Below are 21,186 nucleotides of genomic sequence, written 5' to 3' on the forward strand. Positions count from 1 at the left end.
AATTTGCATTACATTGACAAAAGATTACATTGTGTTGTCACCATGTCCTTATCTATTGGACCTATTTTTTTATTCTGTAGATCTTACTTTCATTTGCTAGCGCTCAAGCAAAGAGTTTTAGCACAATATTAGGATTTTACTTGTGTTTCATATGCCGTTCTTAAGGCCTCATGCACACGAACGTTTTTTTTCACAGTCCGCAAAAACAGGGTCCGTAGGTCCGTGATCCGTGACCGTTTTTTCGTCCGTGGGTCTTCCTTGATTTTTGGCGGATCCACGGACATGAAAAAAAAAGTCATTTTGGTGTCCGCCTGGCCGTGCGGAGCCAAACGGATCCGTCCTGAATTACAATGCAAGTCAATGGGGACGGATCCGTTTGACGTTGACACAATATGGTGCCATTTCAAACGGATCCGTCCCCATTGACTTTCAATGTAAAGTCCGGAGTCCCTTTTATACCATCAGATCGGAGTTTTCTCCAATCCGATGGTATATTTTAACTTGAAGCGTCCCCATCACCATGGGAACGCCTCTATGTTAGAATATACTGTCGGATATGAGTTAGATCGTGAAACCTCATTTCCGACAGTATATTCTAACACAGAGGCGTTCCCATGGTGATGGGGACGCTTCTAGTTAGAATATACTACAAACTGTGTACATGACTGCCCCCTGCTGCCTAGCAGCATCCGATCTCTTACAGGGGGCCGTGATCAGCACAATTAACCCCTCAGGTGCCGCACCTGAAGGGGTTAATTGTACTATCATATCCCCCTGTAAGAGATCAGGGCTGCCAGGCAGCAGGGGGCAGACCCCCCCCCCTTCCCAGTTTGAATATCATTGGTGGCCAGTGCGGCCCCCCCCCCCCTTCCTCCCTCCATTGTAATAAATCGTTGGTGGCACAGTGTGCGCCCCCCCCCCCTTCCTCCCTCTATTGTAATAATTCGTTGGTGGCACAGTGTGCGCCCCCCCCCCTTCCTCCCTCTATTGTAATAATTCGTTGGTGGCACAGTGTGCGCCCCCCCCCCCTTCCTCCCTCTATTGTAATAAATCGTTGGTGGCAATTATTGGCCCCCCTCCCTCTATAGCATTAACAACATTGGTGGCCAGTGTGCGGCCTCCCATCTTGCGCCCCCCCCCTTCCTCCCTCTATTGTAATAAATCGTTGGTGGCACAGTGTGCGCCCCCCCCCCTTCCTCCCTCTATTGTAATAATTCGTTGGTGGCACAGTGTGCGCCCCCCCCCCCTTCCTCCCTCTATTGTAATAATTCGTTGGTGGCACAGTGTGCGCCCCCCCCCCCCTTCCTCCCTCTATTGTAATAAATCGTTGGTGGCAATTATTGGCCCCCCTCCCTCTATAGCATTAACAACATTGGTGGCCAGTGTGCGGCCTCCCATCTTGCGCCCCCCCCCCCCCCGATCATTGGTGGCAGCGGGTTACTAGCAATAGTACAAGATTCATACTTACCTGGGAGCTGTGATGTTCGTGTCCGGCCGGGAGCTCCTCCTACTAGTAAGTGACAGTTCATTTAGCAATGCGCCGCACAGACCTGTCACTTACCAGTAGGTGGAGCTCCCGGCCGGACACGAACATCGCAGCAGCAGCCTGGAGCAGGTAAGTATGAATCTTCTACTATTGTACTATTGCTAAGTAACCATGGCAACCAGGACTGTAGTAGCGTCCCGGTTGCCATGGTTACCGATCGGAGCCCCAGCGATTAAACTGGGACTCCGATCGGAACTCCGCTGCCACCAATGATGGGGGGGGGGGGGGGGGAGAGATGGGAGGCCGCACACTGGCCACCAATGTTTTTAATGCTATAGAGGGAGGGGGGGCCGATGGGGGGCGCACACTGTGCCACCAACGAATTATTACAATAGCGGGAGGGAGGGGGGGGGGGCGCACACTGTGCCACCAACGATTTATTACAATAGAGGGAGGGGGGGGGCCGCACTGGCCACCAATGATATTCAAACTGGGGAGGGGGGGGGAGGGTCTGCCCCCTGCTGCCTGGCAGCCCTGATCTCTTACAGGGGGCCGTGATCAGCACAATTAACCCCTTCAGGTGCCGCACCTGAAGGGGTTAATTGTGCTGATCACGGCCCCCTGTAAGAGATCGGGTGCTGCCAGGCAGCAGGGGGCAGTCTTGTACACAGTTTGTAGTGTATTCTAACTAGAAGCGTCCCCATCACCATGGGAACGCTTCTGTGTTAGAATATACTGTCGGTTCTGAGTTTTCACGAAGTGAAAACTCAGCTTTGAAAAAGCTTTCATGCAGACGGATCTTCGGATCCGTCTGTATAAAAACTAACCTACGGCCACGGATCACGGACACGGATGCCAATCTTGTGTGCATCCGTGTTCTTTCACGGACCCATTGACTTGAATGGGTCCGTGAACCGTTGGCCGTGAAAAAAATAGGACAGGTCATATTTTTTTCACGGCCAGGAAACACGGCTCACGGATGCGGCTGCCAAACGGTGCATTTTCCGTTTTTTCCACGGAACCATTGAAAGTCAATGGGTCCGCGAAAAAAAAACGGAAAACGGCACAACGGCCACGGATGCACACAACGGTCGTGTGCATGAGGCCTAAGGCTGTATTACATAGAGCATGGAGCAGGCGATTGTCGGGAGGGAAGCACTCCTTCCCAGCCTACTAGTTAGTGGAGGAGACTGCTGCTATTACATGCAGCGATTTCCTCCACAGTATGGGGAGGAGTGATTAATATGCCATCCCTCATCCTGATGCTGTCTAGTTGTTTGCCAGCAGCAGAGTGTGATTACACAGCACGATCTGTTGCTGGCAAACAAAGATTTTTAAGCATGTTTAAACGCTTGTTCATTGGGTAATCGGCAGCAGTATTACACTGCCAGATCATCGCTAACAAACGTTCCTATGAATGCTTGTTAGCGATTATCTGGCAGATTATCTGCCAGTCTAATACAGCCTTTCGCCCAAAGTGCTGTGGAGAAAGATATGCTAAATTTATTAAGAGGCACTTAATCTTGGACATAATGAGGGACATTCACAAAGCCCTTTACACCACTATTGTGACATACAAAAGTCACACATTATGACGCAAGCCATATGTGCTCCATAATTTGACCTTTTAGGCTTCTCGCCACTTTTTTTCAACTCTGCCCTTTACTGAGATATTACATAAGAGATAGAAGACATTTTTAAATGCTATTTTATTGAACCAACATTGTTTATATATTTGTAAGAACCATTTAACACATTTAAAAATACATTTCCAAAACATGAATTAAAAAAATCTTATTTGCTTCTAAATTGCATTTTAATAAAATATCTCCTAACACATTTTGCCCTGTGTTCTAGAGGGAGTATGATACAGTCCACTGACACATTATATATTGATAAATGTGGCTTTTTGAGGGTGGGTTAATACGTGCTGTTTTTTTGTCACAGTAAGGCCTCTTTCACACTTGCATGTGCGGCCCGTGGTCGTGCTGCGGCCCAGAATGCACGAGCACAGTCCGTGGGGCAGCCGCATCGGATAGCGGACCCATTCACTTGAATGGGTCCGCGATCCGGGCGTTGCGCAAAAAGATAGGACATGTTCTATCTTTTTGAGGAACGGAAGTACGGGACGAAACCCCACGGAAGCACTCCGTAGTGCTTCCGTAGGGTTCCGTTCCATGGTTCCGTTCCGCACCATTCCGCATCTCCGGATTTGCGGACCCATTCAAGTAAATGGGTCCGCATCTGTCATGCGGAATGCCCACGGAACGGCGCCCGTGTATTGCGGCCTGCATTTTGGCCGCACACGCCAGTGTGAAAGAGGCCTAAGGGCTTGTTCACACGACCATGCCGTGTTTTGCGGTCTGCAAATTGCGGATCCGCAAAACACAGATGCCGCCGGTGTGCCTTCCGCAATTTGCCCTTTATAGAAATGCCTATTTATGTCCGCAAAATGGACAAGAATAGGACATGACTTATAATTTTTGCGGAGCCATGGAATGGAGCAATGGATGCGGACAGCACACGGAGTGCTATCCGCCTCTTTTGCGGCCCCAATAAAGTGAATGGGTCCGCACCCGAGCCGCAAAAAATGTGCCTCGGATGCGGAATCAAACCACAGTCATGAGAATGAGCCCTAAAACATAGGCAATAAAAAATGCACTGTAAAAGAAGGCATGCAATGTTACAATGTAAATTTTACAAGTGACACCAGAAATAAATGTTTCACCTCTAAATAGTGCATGGGCAAATTCCATATCACTAAATCGGGACCATCACAGTAAAAACACATTGGGGAAAGTTTATCAAAATCAGTTTTTTACACCAGCCTTGATATCCCCTGTGCTGCTGGAGGATGCACCTAATTTATAACGTTTGTACGTGCATTTTTTTGGCATAGGGAGGTAATAAATCTCCTCCAAAATTGCAACCTGTAAACCCAGCAAAATTGTTAGGGCTCATGCACATAACCGTTGTTGTTTTGCGGTCTGTTTTTCACTGATCCATTGTTCCGTATCTGAGGTTTTTTTCTCTCTGATTTTAGTCCTGTTCCATTCCTTTATTGCACAAAACATATCCGTATAGTTTCCGTATTTGATTCGTTTTTTGCGGATCGTATACAGAAACAGTAACTTATTAATCACCAAACACATGAGCAATATGGGTTGGGCATCCGCAAAATACGGATGACATACGGATGTGTTCCAAGTGCATTCCGTATTTTTTGCAGACCCATTGACTTGAATGTGGCCCCAGACTGTGATTTGCAGATAATAATAGCACATACACTACTTTTTTGCGGAACGGCCATGCAGACAAATGGAAACTGAATGCACATGGAGTAACTTCTGTATTTTCTACAGCCCCATTGAAGTGAATGGTTCCGCATACGGTCCGCAAAAAAAACGGAATGGAAGCAGAAAGAAAATATGTTCGTGTGAATGAGCCCTTACTCTGCTGTCAACATCAGCACTAATTTGCTACTGCAATTGGCTGGCTACTATTTCAAAATGCAATGATAGTGATTCTCATGGTTTCTTATTAATTTTCTTAGATTTTAAGGGTGTTCATGGTCCAAAAAGTCTCCTAGAGTTTGATCCCAAAGACCAGAGCTGGATTATGAGAAAGGCAAAAGGGGCAACTGTCTAGGGAACTCCACTCCATGTTCCTTCCAGTATTTTCCAGATTCTCCCAATTGCAAAACAATGGACTTTGTGGGTTCAGAATAGACATAGGTTTTTAGTGGTGTTTTTTGTGCACTTTAACTGTTTTAGTGGCACTTTTTTGTACCTTCTGTTTTTGTTACATATTTCGCAGTAAAACACCAGCTCCAAATGTTAGCAGTATGCTGGGTCAGGGAGTATCTGCAAATGGTTTATAATGCACACGACAATTCCATTTTTTGCGGTCCGCAATCCGCGGATCCGCAAAAAACGGAAGCCGCTTGTGTTGCCTTCCGCAATTTGCGGAAAGGAATGGGTGCCAGCAATATAAATGACTATTCTTGTCCGCAAAGCACGGACAAGAATAGGACATGTTATATTTTTTTAGAGGGGCCGCGGAACGGAGCCATGGATGCGGACAGCACACCGAGTGCTGTCCACATCTTTTACGGCCCCATTGAAGTGAATGGGTCCGCATCCGAGCCGTCAAAACGGCGGCTCGGATGCGGACCCAAACAATGGTTGTGTGCATGAGGCCTAAGAGTACTATTACCCACCATAGATTCTGTTGGAAGAGACTTTAACAAGATAATGTACAAAGAGGGCCATAACTCCCATCCTTGCCTAAATCCATACACTGTTATTTGGGAGAGAATTGCACTGTGTACAGTTGGACTGTTTTGCTATAATTGGATGTACAACAAGTCCTATTTTGGACTATAGTAAAGAGAAACATTAATTCTTTTACCACTGGCCTGGTGTTCTGACTCCTACATCATACTTTTGCCATGGCACTCCCTGCCTTGCACCTATCCAAATATCTAACATGAAGGTGAAGAGCATGCAGTGATCCCCTTCGCACTATGAGGATGAGAGATGGCTATAGCTATCGCTCATCCTCTTACAACTGCATTGTTTCTGGGCAGTAGAGTGTTGTTCACACAGCATGATCTGCTGCCCGTAAACAACGAGTGAGGTGTCTACACCTCAGATCATTTCACTCAATGAACTTGTGTTCCACTCATTCATCGGGTGAACTGCGGCCCTCTAGATGGACAGATAATCGGGAACGAACGTTGGTAGGAATGTTTTTTCCCAATAATCTGAACAACAATTGAGCCATAAGTGATGATTCAGTATAAATGTTTTTGAACTCTGGTACCAGTTTTAGTATTTGTTTTTGCAAATTAATCATTATAAGTTTTGGCATAACAGCTTTTTCAATGTTCTGGGAGCTTCCAGCTGTTCATTCTGACCTTGCAGCAAATATTTGTTAACAAACATTTGAGTAACATGCTGTAAAAAACAGTTTTGAGTGCAGTATCTTACTTTATTACTAGGATTCTGTCACCAAGGCCTTGAGCATGCTACTGCATAGAGCTGAAATTGAGCACTAGCAGATCTCTGTGAAGCCCTACTGTACCCCCATATGCTTCTGACTTCATACAGATTCAAATCAGATCAAAAATAAATAATTGTGCTATGTTCCATTGAACCTTATATTACAGTTATTCTTCCGAAGAAGCACTTAGAATATCTTTGTAGTGCAGAACTATCTCCCTATGGCCCAAATTAGCTCTGAATTAGGGCTCATGCACACGACCGTATTTATTTTACGGTCCGCAAAAAACGGATCCACAAAAAATACAGATGAAGTCCGTGTGCATTCCATATTTTAGGGAATGGATCAGCTGGCCCCTAATGCCCCGTAATGCGGACAATAATAGGACATGCTCAATTTTTTTGCGGAACGGAAATATGGACATACGGAAACGGAATGCACACGGAGTAACTTCTGTTTTTTTTGGCAGACCCATTGAAATGAATGGTTCCGCATACGGTCCGTAAAAAAAAACGGAGCGGACACAAAAAGTAAATACGTTCTGTGCATGAGTTCTTTAATTGCACATAAAAAAGCTCTCCCACATGTTCCCTGAAGCTCACCTTAAATTGAAAAATAACATGCTTCCGATTGATTGCCGTATTGGTGTTTAGGTGCTGGTGCAATGACATGTCATTGGTGATTGGAAAATAAGTCAGAATATTAAAAACTTTATTATCCTTTAATTTTGGTGAGCTTTTATGTTTTTTTTTTTTATTGCATACAATGATCTATATACAAAATGTGTCAGTAGTCAGTTTTGCTTGGCTCTCCATTGTAGAGCTGAGCGTGCAGTGTACAGACTTTCTATGGATCTGTGCACCATTCTTCCACCCCTTTTTTCTGCAGTCGGTGAGCTTTTAGTACCTGTACCCCACCAATCAAACTTCTGAGATGTCATTATGACATATTAAAAGTTTTATGAAATGACCATTACACTTTATCCTTTCTGCATGTCTTAACATATATTTGGATGCCCTGCATCTACAGTACTTTATCCACTCCGTTGGTTCCAACTACATATAAAACTGAATCTCACCATCGTCATTAGTAATTCTCATTCAGCTAAAAGGTAATGAATGCTTTCTTTGGAGGCATTAAAATTCACATGCAACTTTCTCAATCATCTGAAAGAGGCTTACAGAAATCAATATGCTTGCTGCTGATACAATCCTATTAACCCCTCCAGGACCAGGCCGCTTTCTGTTTTTTCATTAAAAAAAATTCCCAGAGCCATAACGTTTTATTTTTACATTCACATAGCCATAAGAGGGTTTGTTTTTTGCAGGTCTTGTACTTTTTAATGGCGCCATTTACTACTGTTGCATACAATGAGGGAAGCTGGAAAAAATATTTAAATGGGGTGGAATTAGAAAAAAAATAACAATTCTGCCACAGTTTTATGGGTATTGTTTTTACAGCATTTCCTATGCAGTAATACTATTCTGTGCCCTTCAGTCTGGGTCAGTACAATTACACCCATACTAGATTTAAATAATTTTCTTGCGTTTTATTACAGAAAAAAATAAAAACGTTGGAAAAAATAAATCTTTTCTTTGCATAACTATATTCTGACCCCCATGACTTTTTTATTTTTATGTGTAGAGGAGCTTTTTGTGAGAGGATCAGTAGTTTTTATTGATACCATTTTAGAGTGTGTATGACTTTTTGATCCCTTTTTTGAGCTGAAGTGACAAAAAATGGCGAATCACCGATTTCAATATTTTTTTTACATTATGTCATTCGATGTATGAGAAAAATATTTTTATATTTAAAAAATTTGGACATTTTTGCACGCGGCAATGCCCATGATGTTTATTTTTTATTTTGGGGAAAGGGGGAGTGATTTGAAATAAAAAATAATTCAAGTTCCCCTAGGAAACTTGAACATGCCATCATTACATTGCTTCTCTAAGGGTACTTTCACACTAGCGTTAGAAGAATTCGGCAGGCAGTTCCGTTGCTGGAACTACCTGCCGGATCCAGAAATCCATATGCAAACGGAAAACATTTGTTTCCGGATCCGGATCCATCTGACAAATGCATTGAAATACTGGATCCGTCTCTCCAGTGTCATCTGGAAAAATGGATCCGGTATTTACATTTGTAAAATTTTTAAACGTCTGCGCATGCGCAGACCGCAAAACCGGATCCGTCAATTTTCTGAACACATGGTACTAATACATTTTAATGGAAATCAATGCAGGCAATCCGGCAAATGTTCCAGAATTTTGGCCGGAGAAAGTACCGCAGCATGCTGCAGTATTTTCTCTGGCCAAATACTGTAAAAGAGACCTAACTGAAGACATCCTGATGCATACTGAACGGACTGCGTTTTTTTCCGGTATTGAGCCCCTATGACGGAACTAAATACCGGAAAACTTTAACGCTAGTGTGAAAGTAACCTAACAGACAGTGATGGCCAGTTCTCATTGTTCGCCCGCGAACATATGCGGGCTGCCATCTTTTTTCACAAGTCCGGCGAGGCACAGGTAAGCCCTTACCTGTGCCTCTGCCGGGAGCCGGTCTGAAAACAAATGCGGTCACCGGGAGCAGGCAGTTCCGAGAACAGCCCGATGAAGGCCCCCGGTGGTTGTTCTCGGAACTGCCTGCTCTCGCTGACGGCACTTGTTTTCAGACCGGCTCGCACACAGGCACAGGTAAGGGCTTACCTGTGCCTCGCCGGACTTGTGAAAAAAGATGGCAGCCCGCATGTGTTCGCGGGCGAACAATGCGAACTGGCCATCACTGCTAACAGATTCAAATCCATTAACAATGGATTCAATGAGCATTTGACTTTGTTCCTAGCACTAGGGGGAGCCATTCCAGCCCCAGAAGCACTGCACTTCTGGGTTTTTGGTTCTCAGATGTCATGGTCACATTTTTCCATGGCATCTGAAGGCTTAAATGTCTGTGACCGCTGTAATCGCCAATCACAAACATTAGCTCCTGGTGTTTAAAACAGCAGGCATCCGGCAGCTATGGCGCCTGCTGCACTTGTGATCGGGCACTATATTTAGATGCCCGACTTCTACCTTAAATTTACTGTGGGCGGTCAGGAAGGAGCTAAGATAAATTGAATGGATTTTCATTCAGGCAATTTCTGCAATTAATTTACCACGTTTGAATATACTGGTACCTTTAGAGGTTAAATATTGACAGACGGCTTCACAATGTCTGATTTTAAAGGAACACTCACAGAAAAGTGGCTCAAAGGACACCAAGGAGAGAATCTGTGATATTTGCAGTGAAGGGCTAGAATTTCATTGTATGACATAATAACCTTTAAAAATACTTTAGAAACTGTGTAGGGGCCTACCTTAACAGTAGATGACATTGACCAACTTAACTTAACCCTTTAGTGACCACCCATACTTGTTTTTACGGCGGTCACTAAGGGGCCTCAGGCTGGGCCGCCTCTTTTTTTATGGCGGCCAACCGGGGCAGTTTAGCACTTTTCATGCGGTCAGTTACGGTCCGTAAGGCCCAAAACAGGCTGGTCACTAAGGGGTTAATGTTTAGTGGTTCTTTGAAGTCCATTACAGGAAGATTTCATAATTGTCTAATACAAATAAAAGCTTTTATCTCAACATACAAATTAAAGTGTAATTTAAACTTAAAGGTATATTATCAAGGGAGGAAAATCAGTCCTAGTCATGTGATACATTGTGGAGTCCAGTATATAAGGGGCATTCTATTAATTATATTGCATATAAAGGACTAAAGCCGGCCATATACATTAGGTAACTATCCAACCCCCATACAGACAACTGCTCAGTTCAGCCAAACATGCATGTGTACTGAGAGAGGAGAAGTAAAAAGGCTTCTCCGCTGGCCGTGGCTTATTTCATCGAGAACAAAGGCAGGGGCGGACATACCACCTGTGCGGCCGGTTCAGCTGCACAGGGGCCCAGCGTAGGAGGGGGCCCTCCAGCTCAGCTATCTTTGCATCTACAGGACGCACAGACAGATGAATGTAATGGTGAAGCAGAGAGCCGCATGCTCCCCGCTTCACCATTCATCATCACACCATCCAGCATGTAGAAGGGGCCCACCTCACTATCTGACTTCAGTCTCAGGAGGTACCGCAACCACAGCTCTGGGGAGCAGATCTCCCCACCTCCTTACAGCTCAGTACTGGGTCTGCAAAAAAATGCAGATGGCACATGGGCGTCATCCATAATTTGTAAATGGTTTTAAAGTGTTGCCCAGACACTCGGGGGGTCATTTATTAAGACCGGCATTTTAGACACCGGTTTTAATAACGCTCTTAACTGGCAGTGGTTCTGCCGAAGTCATAAAGAGGCACAGGCCTCTCCATAACTTCGGCACATCCAGTGCCATTCTAAATACATATCATCCAGATTGAATCCTGACCTATTCATTTCAATAGGTCTTTGTGTGGAGGTATATATCTGGCAATAACTACTGTGAGGGGCACATATCTGGCCACAACTACTGTGAGGGGGCACATATTTGGCCATAACTACAGTGAGGGGGCACATATCTTGGCATAACTACTGTGAGGAGGCGCATATCTGGCCATAACTACTGTGAGGTGGCAAATATCTGGCCATAACTATTGTGAGGGGGCACATATCTGGCCATAACTACTGTGAGGGAGCAAATATCTGGCCATAATTCATGTGAGGGGGCACATAATCTGGCATAACTACTGTGAGGGGGCACATATCTGGCATAACTACTGTGAAGTTGGCACATATCTGGGCATAATTACTGTGAGGGGGTGCACATATCTAGCATAATTACTGTCAAGGGGCATATAATCTGTCACAATTACTGTGAGGGGGCACATAATCTGGCATAACTACTGTGAGAGGGGCACATATCTGGCATAACTACTGTGAGGGGACACATAATCTGGCATAACTACTGTAGGGGGAAAATAATCTGGCATAACTACTGTGAGGGGCACATATCTGGCCATAACTACTGTGAGGGGCACATATCTGGACATAACTACTGTGGTGGGCACATGTCTGGACATAACTACTGTGAAGGGGACACATACCTGTGCATAACTACTGTGAAGGGGCACATATCTGGGCATAACTACTGTGGCTAAGCTCATATCTCGGCATAATTACTAAGAGGGGGCACATACAGTTAATATAAAAAGTCTACACACCCCTGTAAAAATGTCAGGTTTCTGTGCTGTAAAAAAATTAGACAAAGATAAATCATTTCAGAACTTTTCCCACCTTTAATGTGACCTATAAACTGTACAACTCAATTGAAAAACAAACTGAAATCTTTTAGGTAGAGGGAAGAAAAAATATAAAAATAAAATAATATGGTTGCATAAGTATGCACACCCTTAAACTAATACTTTTTTGAAGCACCTTTTGATTTTATTACAGCACTCAGTCTTTTTGGGTATGAGTCTATCAGCATGGCACATTTTGACTTGGCAAGATTTGCCCACTCTTCTTTGCAAAAACACTCCAAATCGGTCAGATTGCGAAGGCATCTCCCGTGCACAGCCCTCTTCAGGTCTGGGCTCTGGCTGGGCCATTCCAAAACTTTAATCTTCTGGTGAAGCCATTCCTTTGTTGATTTGGATGTATGCTTTGGGTCGTTGTCATGCTGAAAGATGAAGTTCCTCTTCATGTTCAGCTTTCTAGCAGAAGCCTGAAGGTTTTGGGTCCAATATTGACTGGTATTTGGAACTGTTCATAATTCCCTCTAGCTTAAAGAGGACCTTTCACCGATTTTTACCCTATGAACTAACTATACAGACATGTGGAGCGGCACCCAGGGATCTCACTGCACTTACTATTATCCCCGGGCGCCGCTCCGTTCTCCCGTTATGTCCTCCGGTATCTCCGCTAACTAAGTTATAGTAGGCGGAGATTTCAGTCACTAAGTTATGGTAGGCGGAGTCTGCCCTTGTTCTGCTCTAGCGCTGGCCAATCGCAGCGCAGAGCTCACAGCCTGGGAGGTTATTTTCTCTCAGGCTGTGAGCTCTGCAATGCGATTGGCCAGCGCTACAGAAGAACAAGGGCAGACTCCGCCTACCATAACTTAAGGAACAGAGATACCGGAGGACATAGCAGGAGAACGGAGCGGCGCCCGGGGATAATAGTAAGTGCAGTGAGATCCCCGGGCGCCGCTCCACATGTCTGTATAGTTAGTTCATAGGGTAATAATCGGTGAAAGGTCCCAGTTCCAGGTGATGAAAAACAGCTGCAAAGCATGATGCTGCCACCACCATGCTTCACTGTGGGTATGGTGTTCTTTTGGTGATGTGCAGTGTTGTTTTTGCGCCAAACATATCTTTTGGAATTATGGCCAAAAAGTTCAACCTTGGTTTCATCAGACCATAACACCTTTTTCCACATGCTTTTGGGAGACTTCAGATGTGTTATTGCAAAATGTAGCCTGGCTTGGATGCTTTTCTTCATAAGAAGAGGCTTTTGTCTTGCCATTTTACCCCATAGCCCAGACATATGAAGAATACTGGAGACTGTTGTCACATGTACCACACAGCCAGTACTTGCCAGATATTCCTGCAGCTCCTTTAATGTTGCTGTAGGTCTCTTGGTAGCCTCCCAGACCAGTTTTCTTCTCTTCTTTTCTTTAATTTTGGAGGGACGTCCAGTTCTTGGTAATGTCACTGTTGTGCCATATTTTCTCCACTTGATGATGATGGTATATCTAATGCCTTGGAAATTCTTTTGTACCCTTCTCCTGACTGATACCTTTTAACAATAAGATCCCTCTGATGCTTTGGAAGCTCTCTGTGGACCATGTCTTTTGCTGTGGGATGCGACTAAGAGAATTTCAGTAAAGACCAACTAGAGCAGCTGAGCTTTATTTGGGGTTAATCAGAGGCACTTTAAATGATGGCAGGTGTATGCTGACTCCTATTTAACATGATTTTGAATGTGATTGCTTAATTCTGAACACAGGTACATCCCCAGTTATACACTTATGCAACCACATTATTTTAGTTTTTTTTTTTATTCCCTCCACCTAAAAGAATTCAGTTTGTTTTTCAAATAACTGGTACAGTTTATAGGTCACATTAAAGGTGGAAAACGTTCTGAAATTATTTATCTTTGTCTCATTTCTTTGCAGCACAGAAACCTGCCATTTTAACAGGGGTGTGTAGACTTTTTTATATCCACTGTATCTGGCATCCTAATTACTGGGAGGGGACACATAATCTGGCAAAACTACTGTGAGGGGCAAATTATCTGGCATAACTACTGTGAGGGGCACATATCTGGACATAACTACTGTGGTGGGCATGTATCTGGTCATAACTACTGTGAAGGGGCACATATCTGGCATAACTAATGCGAGAGGGTACATATCTGTCCATAGCTACTGTGAAGGGGGCACATATCTGGGCATAACTACTGTGTGCTGGCACAAAGGGTCAAAAATTACTATGTGGTTGCATTAAGGGGGCATTAATACGCAACACAGTATCTAAAGGGTCTCCACCATCTTTGATGTCCCTGATCACCCCCTCCTGTCCCTGTAGGATTGGGGGGAGATGACAAATTGGGGTCCCTTTTGAGGCCACACATCATTGTATTAATCTTTACCTATGGCCTATGTTTATTTTTTGCACGTGTGGTTGGGCGGGGGAAAAGGCACATTCTTTTCACAGGGGCCCTCTGCTACCTGTGTCCGCCCCTCCCGTATCTAGCACTTGACATCCTTCATATCTATCTTGACATCTACTTTCAGGGGAGAGTCAGGAGGCTCCAAAACAAATTAGATGGTTGTCAGGTCCTACTGAAATCAGCACAATCAGACAACATTTATCTAATGTGTATGGCCAACTTAGGCTAATGAATTTTATAGCTCACAGTTTCTTGTTCACACATTTTTTTCCAGTTTTTTTTAAAAAAAAGCTGTAAATTTCATTAGTTTTACATTTTTCACGATTATTTTACAATTTGTAACATGCATCATTTTCTCAGACATTTTTAAAGTCTTGTATAGAAGACTCAAAATGAACCATTATTACGTCATCATATAAAGTGGCTAAATCTATGCACTGAGCATTAGCTACATGTAAGCAGATAATAGAAAAGCTAATTTCGCAGCACAGTAGAGTGTGAGTTAATATAGAAAATATCTGCTTGCACTTGGCTTTCAACTTTTTGCTTTCTATTCACTGCTGTTGCCTAATGGTATTTTCCACAATGTCATCATGACAGTTAAGTAATGGTTAAGTCGGAATTCCAGAAGAAGAATGTTGTCCTATGTTGTCCTAAGTCCTACACAATAATATATTTTCTTTTATCTCTGGTTAAAACACCAATTCCTTTGGAACTTCCCAGGGAAATCCATCTCTGCCAAAATGGCCATAACATGCTGTGCTCTGGTATATTGGCTTCTTCAAATCAAGATCCCTGTAGACAAATATGAAATGTACATGTCAAAAGACTGCTGTATCTCATTATATTTCAGCTTCTTCTTTTGTGTGTATATACTAGATAGATAGATTTTACTGTACAAGGGATCAGTGGCATCCTAAACATATAGATACACTTTATTATATTTTTTGCCAGCTCTGCTATTCCATTTAGACCTCATACACCTGGCTGTACTGTATACAGTTTTTTTTTATCATAACAGGGTTCTCTACCATACCAGGGTATAATTCGAATTTCATTCAGTGCATACAGAGTTGTTTTCTCTCAGACAGAAAAAAACATCATAGTGTGCTCCATTGGAAGACGTACGTTTCAGTTGTTGAAATTTTCTGCAACAATAGCACCCATAGTGTGTCTGACCATCCTATTTAAACCAGACAAGTGAAAATAGCTATTTCTGTGCCATTTCCTAACTGGGCTCCATTATTAAAGGGGTTATCCGGGTTCAGAGCTGAACCCAGACATACCCCCATTTTCCCCCCTCGCCTATGACAGCACCCCTGGATAGTGTCCGTCCCTTACTCAGGACAGGAAACAGGAAACACAACCACTTGAAAAGGAGGTACCGACCCCCTTCATGCCAGTTCTGTTTCCTGTCCTAAGGGACAGGTCTTGGATTCACACCACACCACAAAGGAGAGCTGCGGGCGACCCATGTGAGTAACTTAAGAGGATGGCCTACCCGGCGGTATAAGTCTTCTTTAAGAAGACGCTGCAGAAATCTGGACCTCTGTCTCTTCCCCCCGCTCTGGTCCCTTCTCTGTCGGGAGGCTTGTTTCAAGTCTCCTGAGTTGTGATCCTCTGTGGCCGTGTTCCACATGTTCGGCTGCCAGCGTCTGACGTCACTTCCGGTTTCGGCGGTTGGCGCTGACGTCACTTCCGGTTTCAGTGGTTGGTGCTGACGTCACTTCTGGACACCGATATTGCTCAGGGCAGTGGAAGGAAGCATGTGCTGCTGAAGACCGGAAGTGGGAGGAGCAGGTTCAAGTTCAGCCAGCTCACACTGCTAGCTGGAGAAGAAGCTAGCAGCATTTGTCTCCATACTCTGCTATTCAAGCGTAAACATGGAACAGTCACAGCGCGCAGAACCCACTGAAACCACCAATGAGTCTTCAGTACCACGGTGGGGTAAGAGGGGTTAATACCCCAGATTTCTAGAATTCTTATTTTTTTTGGGGCTATTTTTATGTTTAGGTGTCCAAAGAAAGTAGAAGGGTCTCCAGATCCAAAGATAAGGGGTGTGCCATTTGTAAGAAAAAGCTACCCTCCGGCTGCGGGAAGCCTATTTGCCAAGTCTGCGTGGCCAAGCTATTAGAGTATGAGGCCCCATCTCTTATGACAAGTCTTAAACAGATGATCCGGGACGAAGTAAAAGAGTCAGTAAAGGAGTCGGTCAATAGCCTCCTGGAGAATCGCCCCAGCACCTCTGCAGCCGCGTCTATTCCCCCCTCCAGCGACCATGAATTATTGTCAGGATTGGAGGAAGAGGGAAAGGTCCCATCATCGGATGAATCCTTTGATGATAATATAGCGGGAAGGCCACTGTTTCAGACAGAAAATATTAGCTCCTTACTTAGAGTAGTTCGAGCTACCATGGGGCTAGATGATTATAAAGAACCACAGTCTGTTAGAGACTCCATGTTTGAAGGTCTGGGCCCAAAAAAGATAAGAGTTTGACATCCACGAAAATATTTCTGCAGTTATTAAAAAGGAGTGGAGCAGACCAGATAGAACGTTTTTTTATTCCCTCGGCCTTGAAACGTAAATACCCATTTGATGAGGAAGTTTCGGCGGCGTGGGATAGAGCCCAAAAATTAGACGCCCCTGTGGCTAAAATTTCTAGAAAGCCAGCCCTTCCCTTTGAAGACTCTGGGAGTTTAAAGGATCCTATGGATAGAAGGGCTGAGATTTACTTAAAAAAGAGCTGGGAGGCAACAGCGGGTGCCTTTAGACCTGCTATTGCTGCCACCTCTGTGGCTAGATCACTTAAGATTTGGATAAAAGAGCTAGAGGAGCATATTAAGGAGGGAACCCCAAGAGAAGAGTTGCTTTCCTCCTTTCCAACCATATTTAACGTAATAGATTTCCTTGCGGATGCTTCTGCGGACTCTTTGAAGTTCTCGCTAGAGCTTCCGCCCTCTCTAATTCAGCTCGGAAAGCCATATGGTTGAAGGACTGGAAGGGTGATTTTTCCTTTAAGGCTAAATTATGCGCAATACCTTTCCAGGGTGAATTCCTATTTGGCCCTGTGTTAGATGATCTGCTTGAGAAGGCTTCAGATAAAAATAACGGCTTCCCATCAACAGGCCAGCAGTCTCATAAAAGACCTTTCCGCCCTCAACCAAATAAAAATACCTATAGAAGGCGGGAGGTATCCAAGCAGGTTCCAGGTGCTGCCAGAAAGTCCAAGGGATATCTTTTTTCTGGTGCAGAAGCCTCCAAAAAGCAGCAGCAATGACATCAGAGCCCCGGTAGGAGGTCGGCTTTTACTTTTCGCAGAACATTGGAGGAGAATATCAAACAGCCCTTGGATAATCTCTATCCTTTCAGAAGGCTACAAGATAAATTTTCTGAGACTGCCGCCAGAAAGATATGTTGTAACAGACTATTGTTTCAGTCCCCAAAAGCAAGCGGCCTTGGTTTCAGAAGTATCTTCCCTTCTAGCAAAAAGTGTTCTGTCAGAACAGTTCAGGAAAGAAAAAGGGTTTTTTATTCAACTCTCTTTTTTGTAAAAAAAAAACCGAATGGCTCCTACCGTACAATAATAAACCTAAAATTGCTGAACAAGTTCCTAGTGTATGAGAAATTTTGTATGGAAACTATCAAGTCTATGATACTAAATCTGTTTCCAGAGTGTTTCATGGCATCCCTAGATCTCAGGGATGCATACTACCACGTCCCCATACATCCCAAGCATGAGAGATACCTGAGAGTAGCGGTTCAGTTGAAGGACAGAATACTTCACTTACAATTTCGGGCTCTTCCCTTTGGACTATCTCAAGCCCCCAGTGTATTCACGAAAATTGTGGCGGAAATGATGGCCCATCTGAGAGAGAGAGATCTGGTGGTCATTCCATACCTAGACAACTTCCTCCTTCTCTCTCAGACGTCGGAACAGCTAATGGGGCAGATTTCATGGTTCAGAGAGACATTAGACAGATTGGGTTGGGACCTGAACCTAGAGAAGTCCAATCTTGTGCCGAGTCAGTTGTGCACCTTTTTTGGGATGACCCTAGACTTAAGGCAGCAGATTTGTTCTCTTCCCCTTCACAAGGCTCGCCTAATCATATACCAGGTTCAGGGACTTGCCTTTCGACAGTCAGTATCCCTAAGGGAGGCCATGTCAGTCTTAGGTCTCATGATGGTGGCTATCCCAGGAGTAGAGTGGGTGCAATTCCATTCCAGACCTCTCCAGCTACAGATTCTGGAAGTCTGGGACAAAGACCCCTTATCCCTAGACTCGATTATCCATCTATCACCTCATACTCTCTCCTTCCTAGATTGGTGGACAAACCTGTCAAATCTTCAGGGAGGTGTCCCGTGGCAGAGACAGGAGGTCTTATTTCTCACCACGGATGCAAGCCCCTTCGGTTCGGGGGCTCATATACAGTCTCTTCTGCTACAGGGTCAGTGGGATCGAAAGAGTCAGGATCAGTCTCACAATTTCAGAGAATTGAAAGCTATATTGATGGCCCTGAAGGGGAGTCTTCAGTTAATAAGAAGCAGAAATGTTCAGATTTATTCAGACAACATGACAGATGTGGCATACATCAACAGGAGCAGAAGTAGAGAAAAAAAAGAAAGAGGGTTATCCAAAAGCTGCCAGGGACTGTGCTTTGTCCCTGAAGAAAAGGATAAAGAAGGGGCGCCAAAAGGATAGTACGAAAAAGGAGATTGAGCAGGAAAAAAAAAAAAGGGTTTGCTGGAGAGGCAGCTCTGGTGTGGGATGAAGCCAACCACCACAGAGAAATTGAGATAATTAGTGAAGGGTAAGGAACAGGGGGTAGTCACCCACCCCGAGTTTTAACCGATCACTGTACAAGAACAGTTGAGCGCCAAACTCCTAGGAGACAGAATAGAGGTGTTGGAAAATCGTTGACAATAGCAAAGATCACCAAACTCAAGTGCTATAGGCTGGCATGTAGAGCACCGTTGAGAATAGGTGTTAAAAAATAGAATGATATTTGTGTAATTATCATGTAGCAATAAAACTGAATAGATGTATAAAATAAGTATTTCAATAAAAATAAAAAAAATTTAAAAAAATAATAGAACTATGGAGACAATAATAAGAATAAAATCATTGGTAAAAATCCACTCACTTCACAGGGGGGGCACCACAAGGATGAACTTAAAGCACCTGTGGCAAGTCACCCCCCTAAGCCGGGATCGCGTATAAGTTGTCAGAGGTAGACTTCTACGTCCTGGGTGTACAGCCTGGTTGGTAAAGCAGCAGACAAATCGAAAGGTTTGTATTTGATCCTCTTTAATGATAAAACATAAGGCTCAACGCGTTTCAGGGGTCACAATACCCCCTTCATCAGGAGCAGGATATAGACATAATGTATGGGCTTTAAATACATGTGGGTGTGCCGTTTTGGCGCCAAAAAACAGTGGGTGGAGTCACAAGTGATGACATCATCGTTGTGGGAATAAGAATATTTTAAAATACAGGTACATTGGTGGTGCCTGTAGTAGATGAAAGGCTGGACACCTATATACACAAAAACCATATGAAACTATATAACAAAACTACCCTCAGATCGTTAGTATTTCTATATTGGAATCGTATAACCGGAAGTCAGGTGGGTGGAACGCAACGTGCGTTCCACCAGACCATATCCGGGATGGAGTAAGCCGCAACCGGAAGTGAGCCGTCACCGGAAGTTGCTATGTTAGAATTAGGTGGAACGCAGGATGCCTAAATGTCTACTAAACAGGTAAAAACATAAATATGGAAATACATCTGGCCAATCAGTGAATGGCCTTAAAAATATAGTAATATAACAATAAAAATAACAATAAAAGTATCAATAGAATAAGAAAATGTGCGTATCTTGATTCACCCTATATATAGCTACAGGGATAATGTCACTCATAGTAGTAATATTTGTACTGATAAAAAAAAATAAAAAATGGGTATCGACGTTAGGATCGGGTCGCATAAAAGGTATACATAAAAACAAATTTATATTGATATCTGTGGGGAATAAATATGCCTCTATTAGACAGTATGGGTATAATGTCTCCAGAAATGCCAATTTTTGTTAATTTTGTCCCAACTGGAATATAATGATGGGTGGTGTACAAATACTAATAATAAAAGTGTAAGTAACGTAGTGATAATAGCACGATAATGTGAGGAAAAAATGGTATATCGATGTATAGATGAATGGATCTGTATATTTATTTCTTTGAGTAGTTACCATTGAAAGATTAGGTATATGGTGGTGTATGGTGATGTCGTATCTGTAAATGAATCAAGATCTTATATAGGGAGCTGGTAATTTTAGTAGTTGGTATACCCGAGAGATTCATTGAGACCGAAAGGTATGAGGGTGTTTAGCTTGAAGATCCAGAACATTTCTTTTCTGCACAGTGTTTGGAATGATCGGGGAACCCATTCGAGTGGCGTAACTGACAGAGATGTGGAGTCACCTTCATGATGAGAAGCGTAGTGTCGGGATACACTGTGTGTGCAAATTTTGCGTCTTATGTTACAACGATGCTCATTCATACGTTCCTTCAGAGATTGAGTTGTGCGCCCAACATACAGAAGGTCTACTACAGGCACCACCAATGTACCTGTATTTTAAAATATTCTTATTCCCACAACGATGATGTCATCACTTGTGACTCCACCCACTGTTTTTTGGCGCCAAAACGGCACACCCACATGTATTTAAAGCCCATACATTATGTCTATTGCATATCCTGCTCCTGATGAAGGGGGTATTGTGACCCCTGAAACGCGTTGAGCCTTATGTTTTATCATTAAAGAGGATCAAATACATACCTTTGGATTTGTCTGCTGCTTTACCAACCAGGCTGTACACCCAGGACGTAGAAGTCTACCTCTGACAACTTATACGCGATCCCGGCTTAGGGGGGTGACTTGCCACAGGTGCTTTAAGTTCATCCTTGTGGTGCCCCCCCTGTGAAGTGAGTGGATTTTTACCAATGATTTTATTCTTATTATTGTCTCCATAGTTCTATTATTTTTTATTTTTATTTTTATTT

General features: G+C 43.7%; 1 protein-coding gene and 1 long non-coding RNA gene across 2 annotated transcripts in view; both read right to left on the reverse strand.

Annotated features, from left to right (window-relative positions):
• Window positions 1–3,179: 3,179 nt before the first annotated feature.
• On the reverse strand, window positions 3,180–3,884 carry LOC121003998. Its single transcript, XR_005779639.1, has 2 exons — window positions 3,832–3,884; window positions 3,180–3,439 (listed from the first exon to the last, which is right to left on the reverse strand). It is a non-coding gene; the product is annotated as an uncharacterized LOC121003998 (long non-coding RNA).
• A 10,530-nt stretch (window positions 3,885–14,414) lies between these two features.
• The window catches only part of MAT1A (methionine adenosyltransferase 1A), a 177,918-nt gene continuing 171,146 nt past the window's right edge, over window positions 14,415–21,186 (reverse strand). The window contains exon 9 of the mRNA XM_040436623.1: window positions 14,415–14,922. Within this exon, the coding sequence (XP_040292557.1) occupies window positions 14,820–14,922 (103 nt within the window). The 3' untranslated portion in view covers window positions 14,415–14,819. The remainder of the gene's footprint in view (window positions 14,923–21,186) is intronic.

This window comes from Bufo bufo, chromosome 6 (genome assembly GCF_905171765.1).
Source record: "Bufo bufo chromosome 6, aBufBuf1.1, whole genome shotgun sequence".
Taxonomy (NCBI): domain Eukaryota; kingdom Metazoa; phylum Chordata; class Amphibia; order Anura; family Bufonidae; genus Bufo; species Bufo bufo.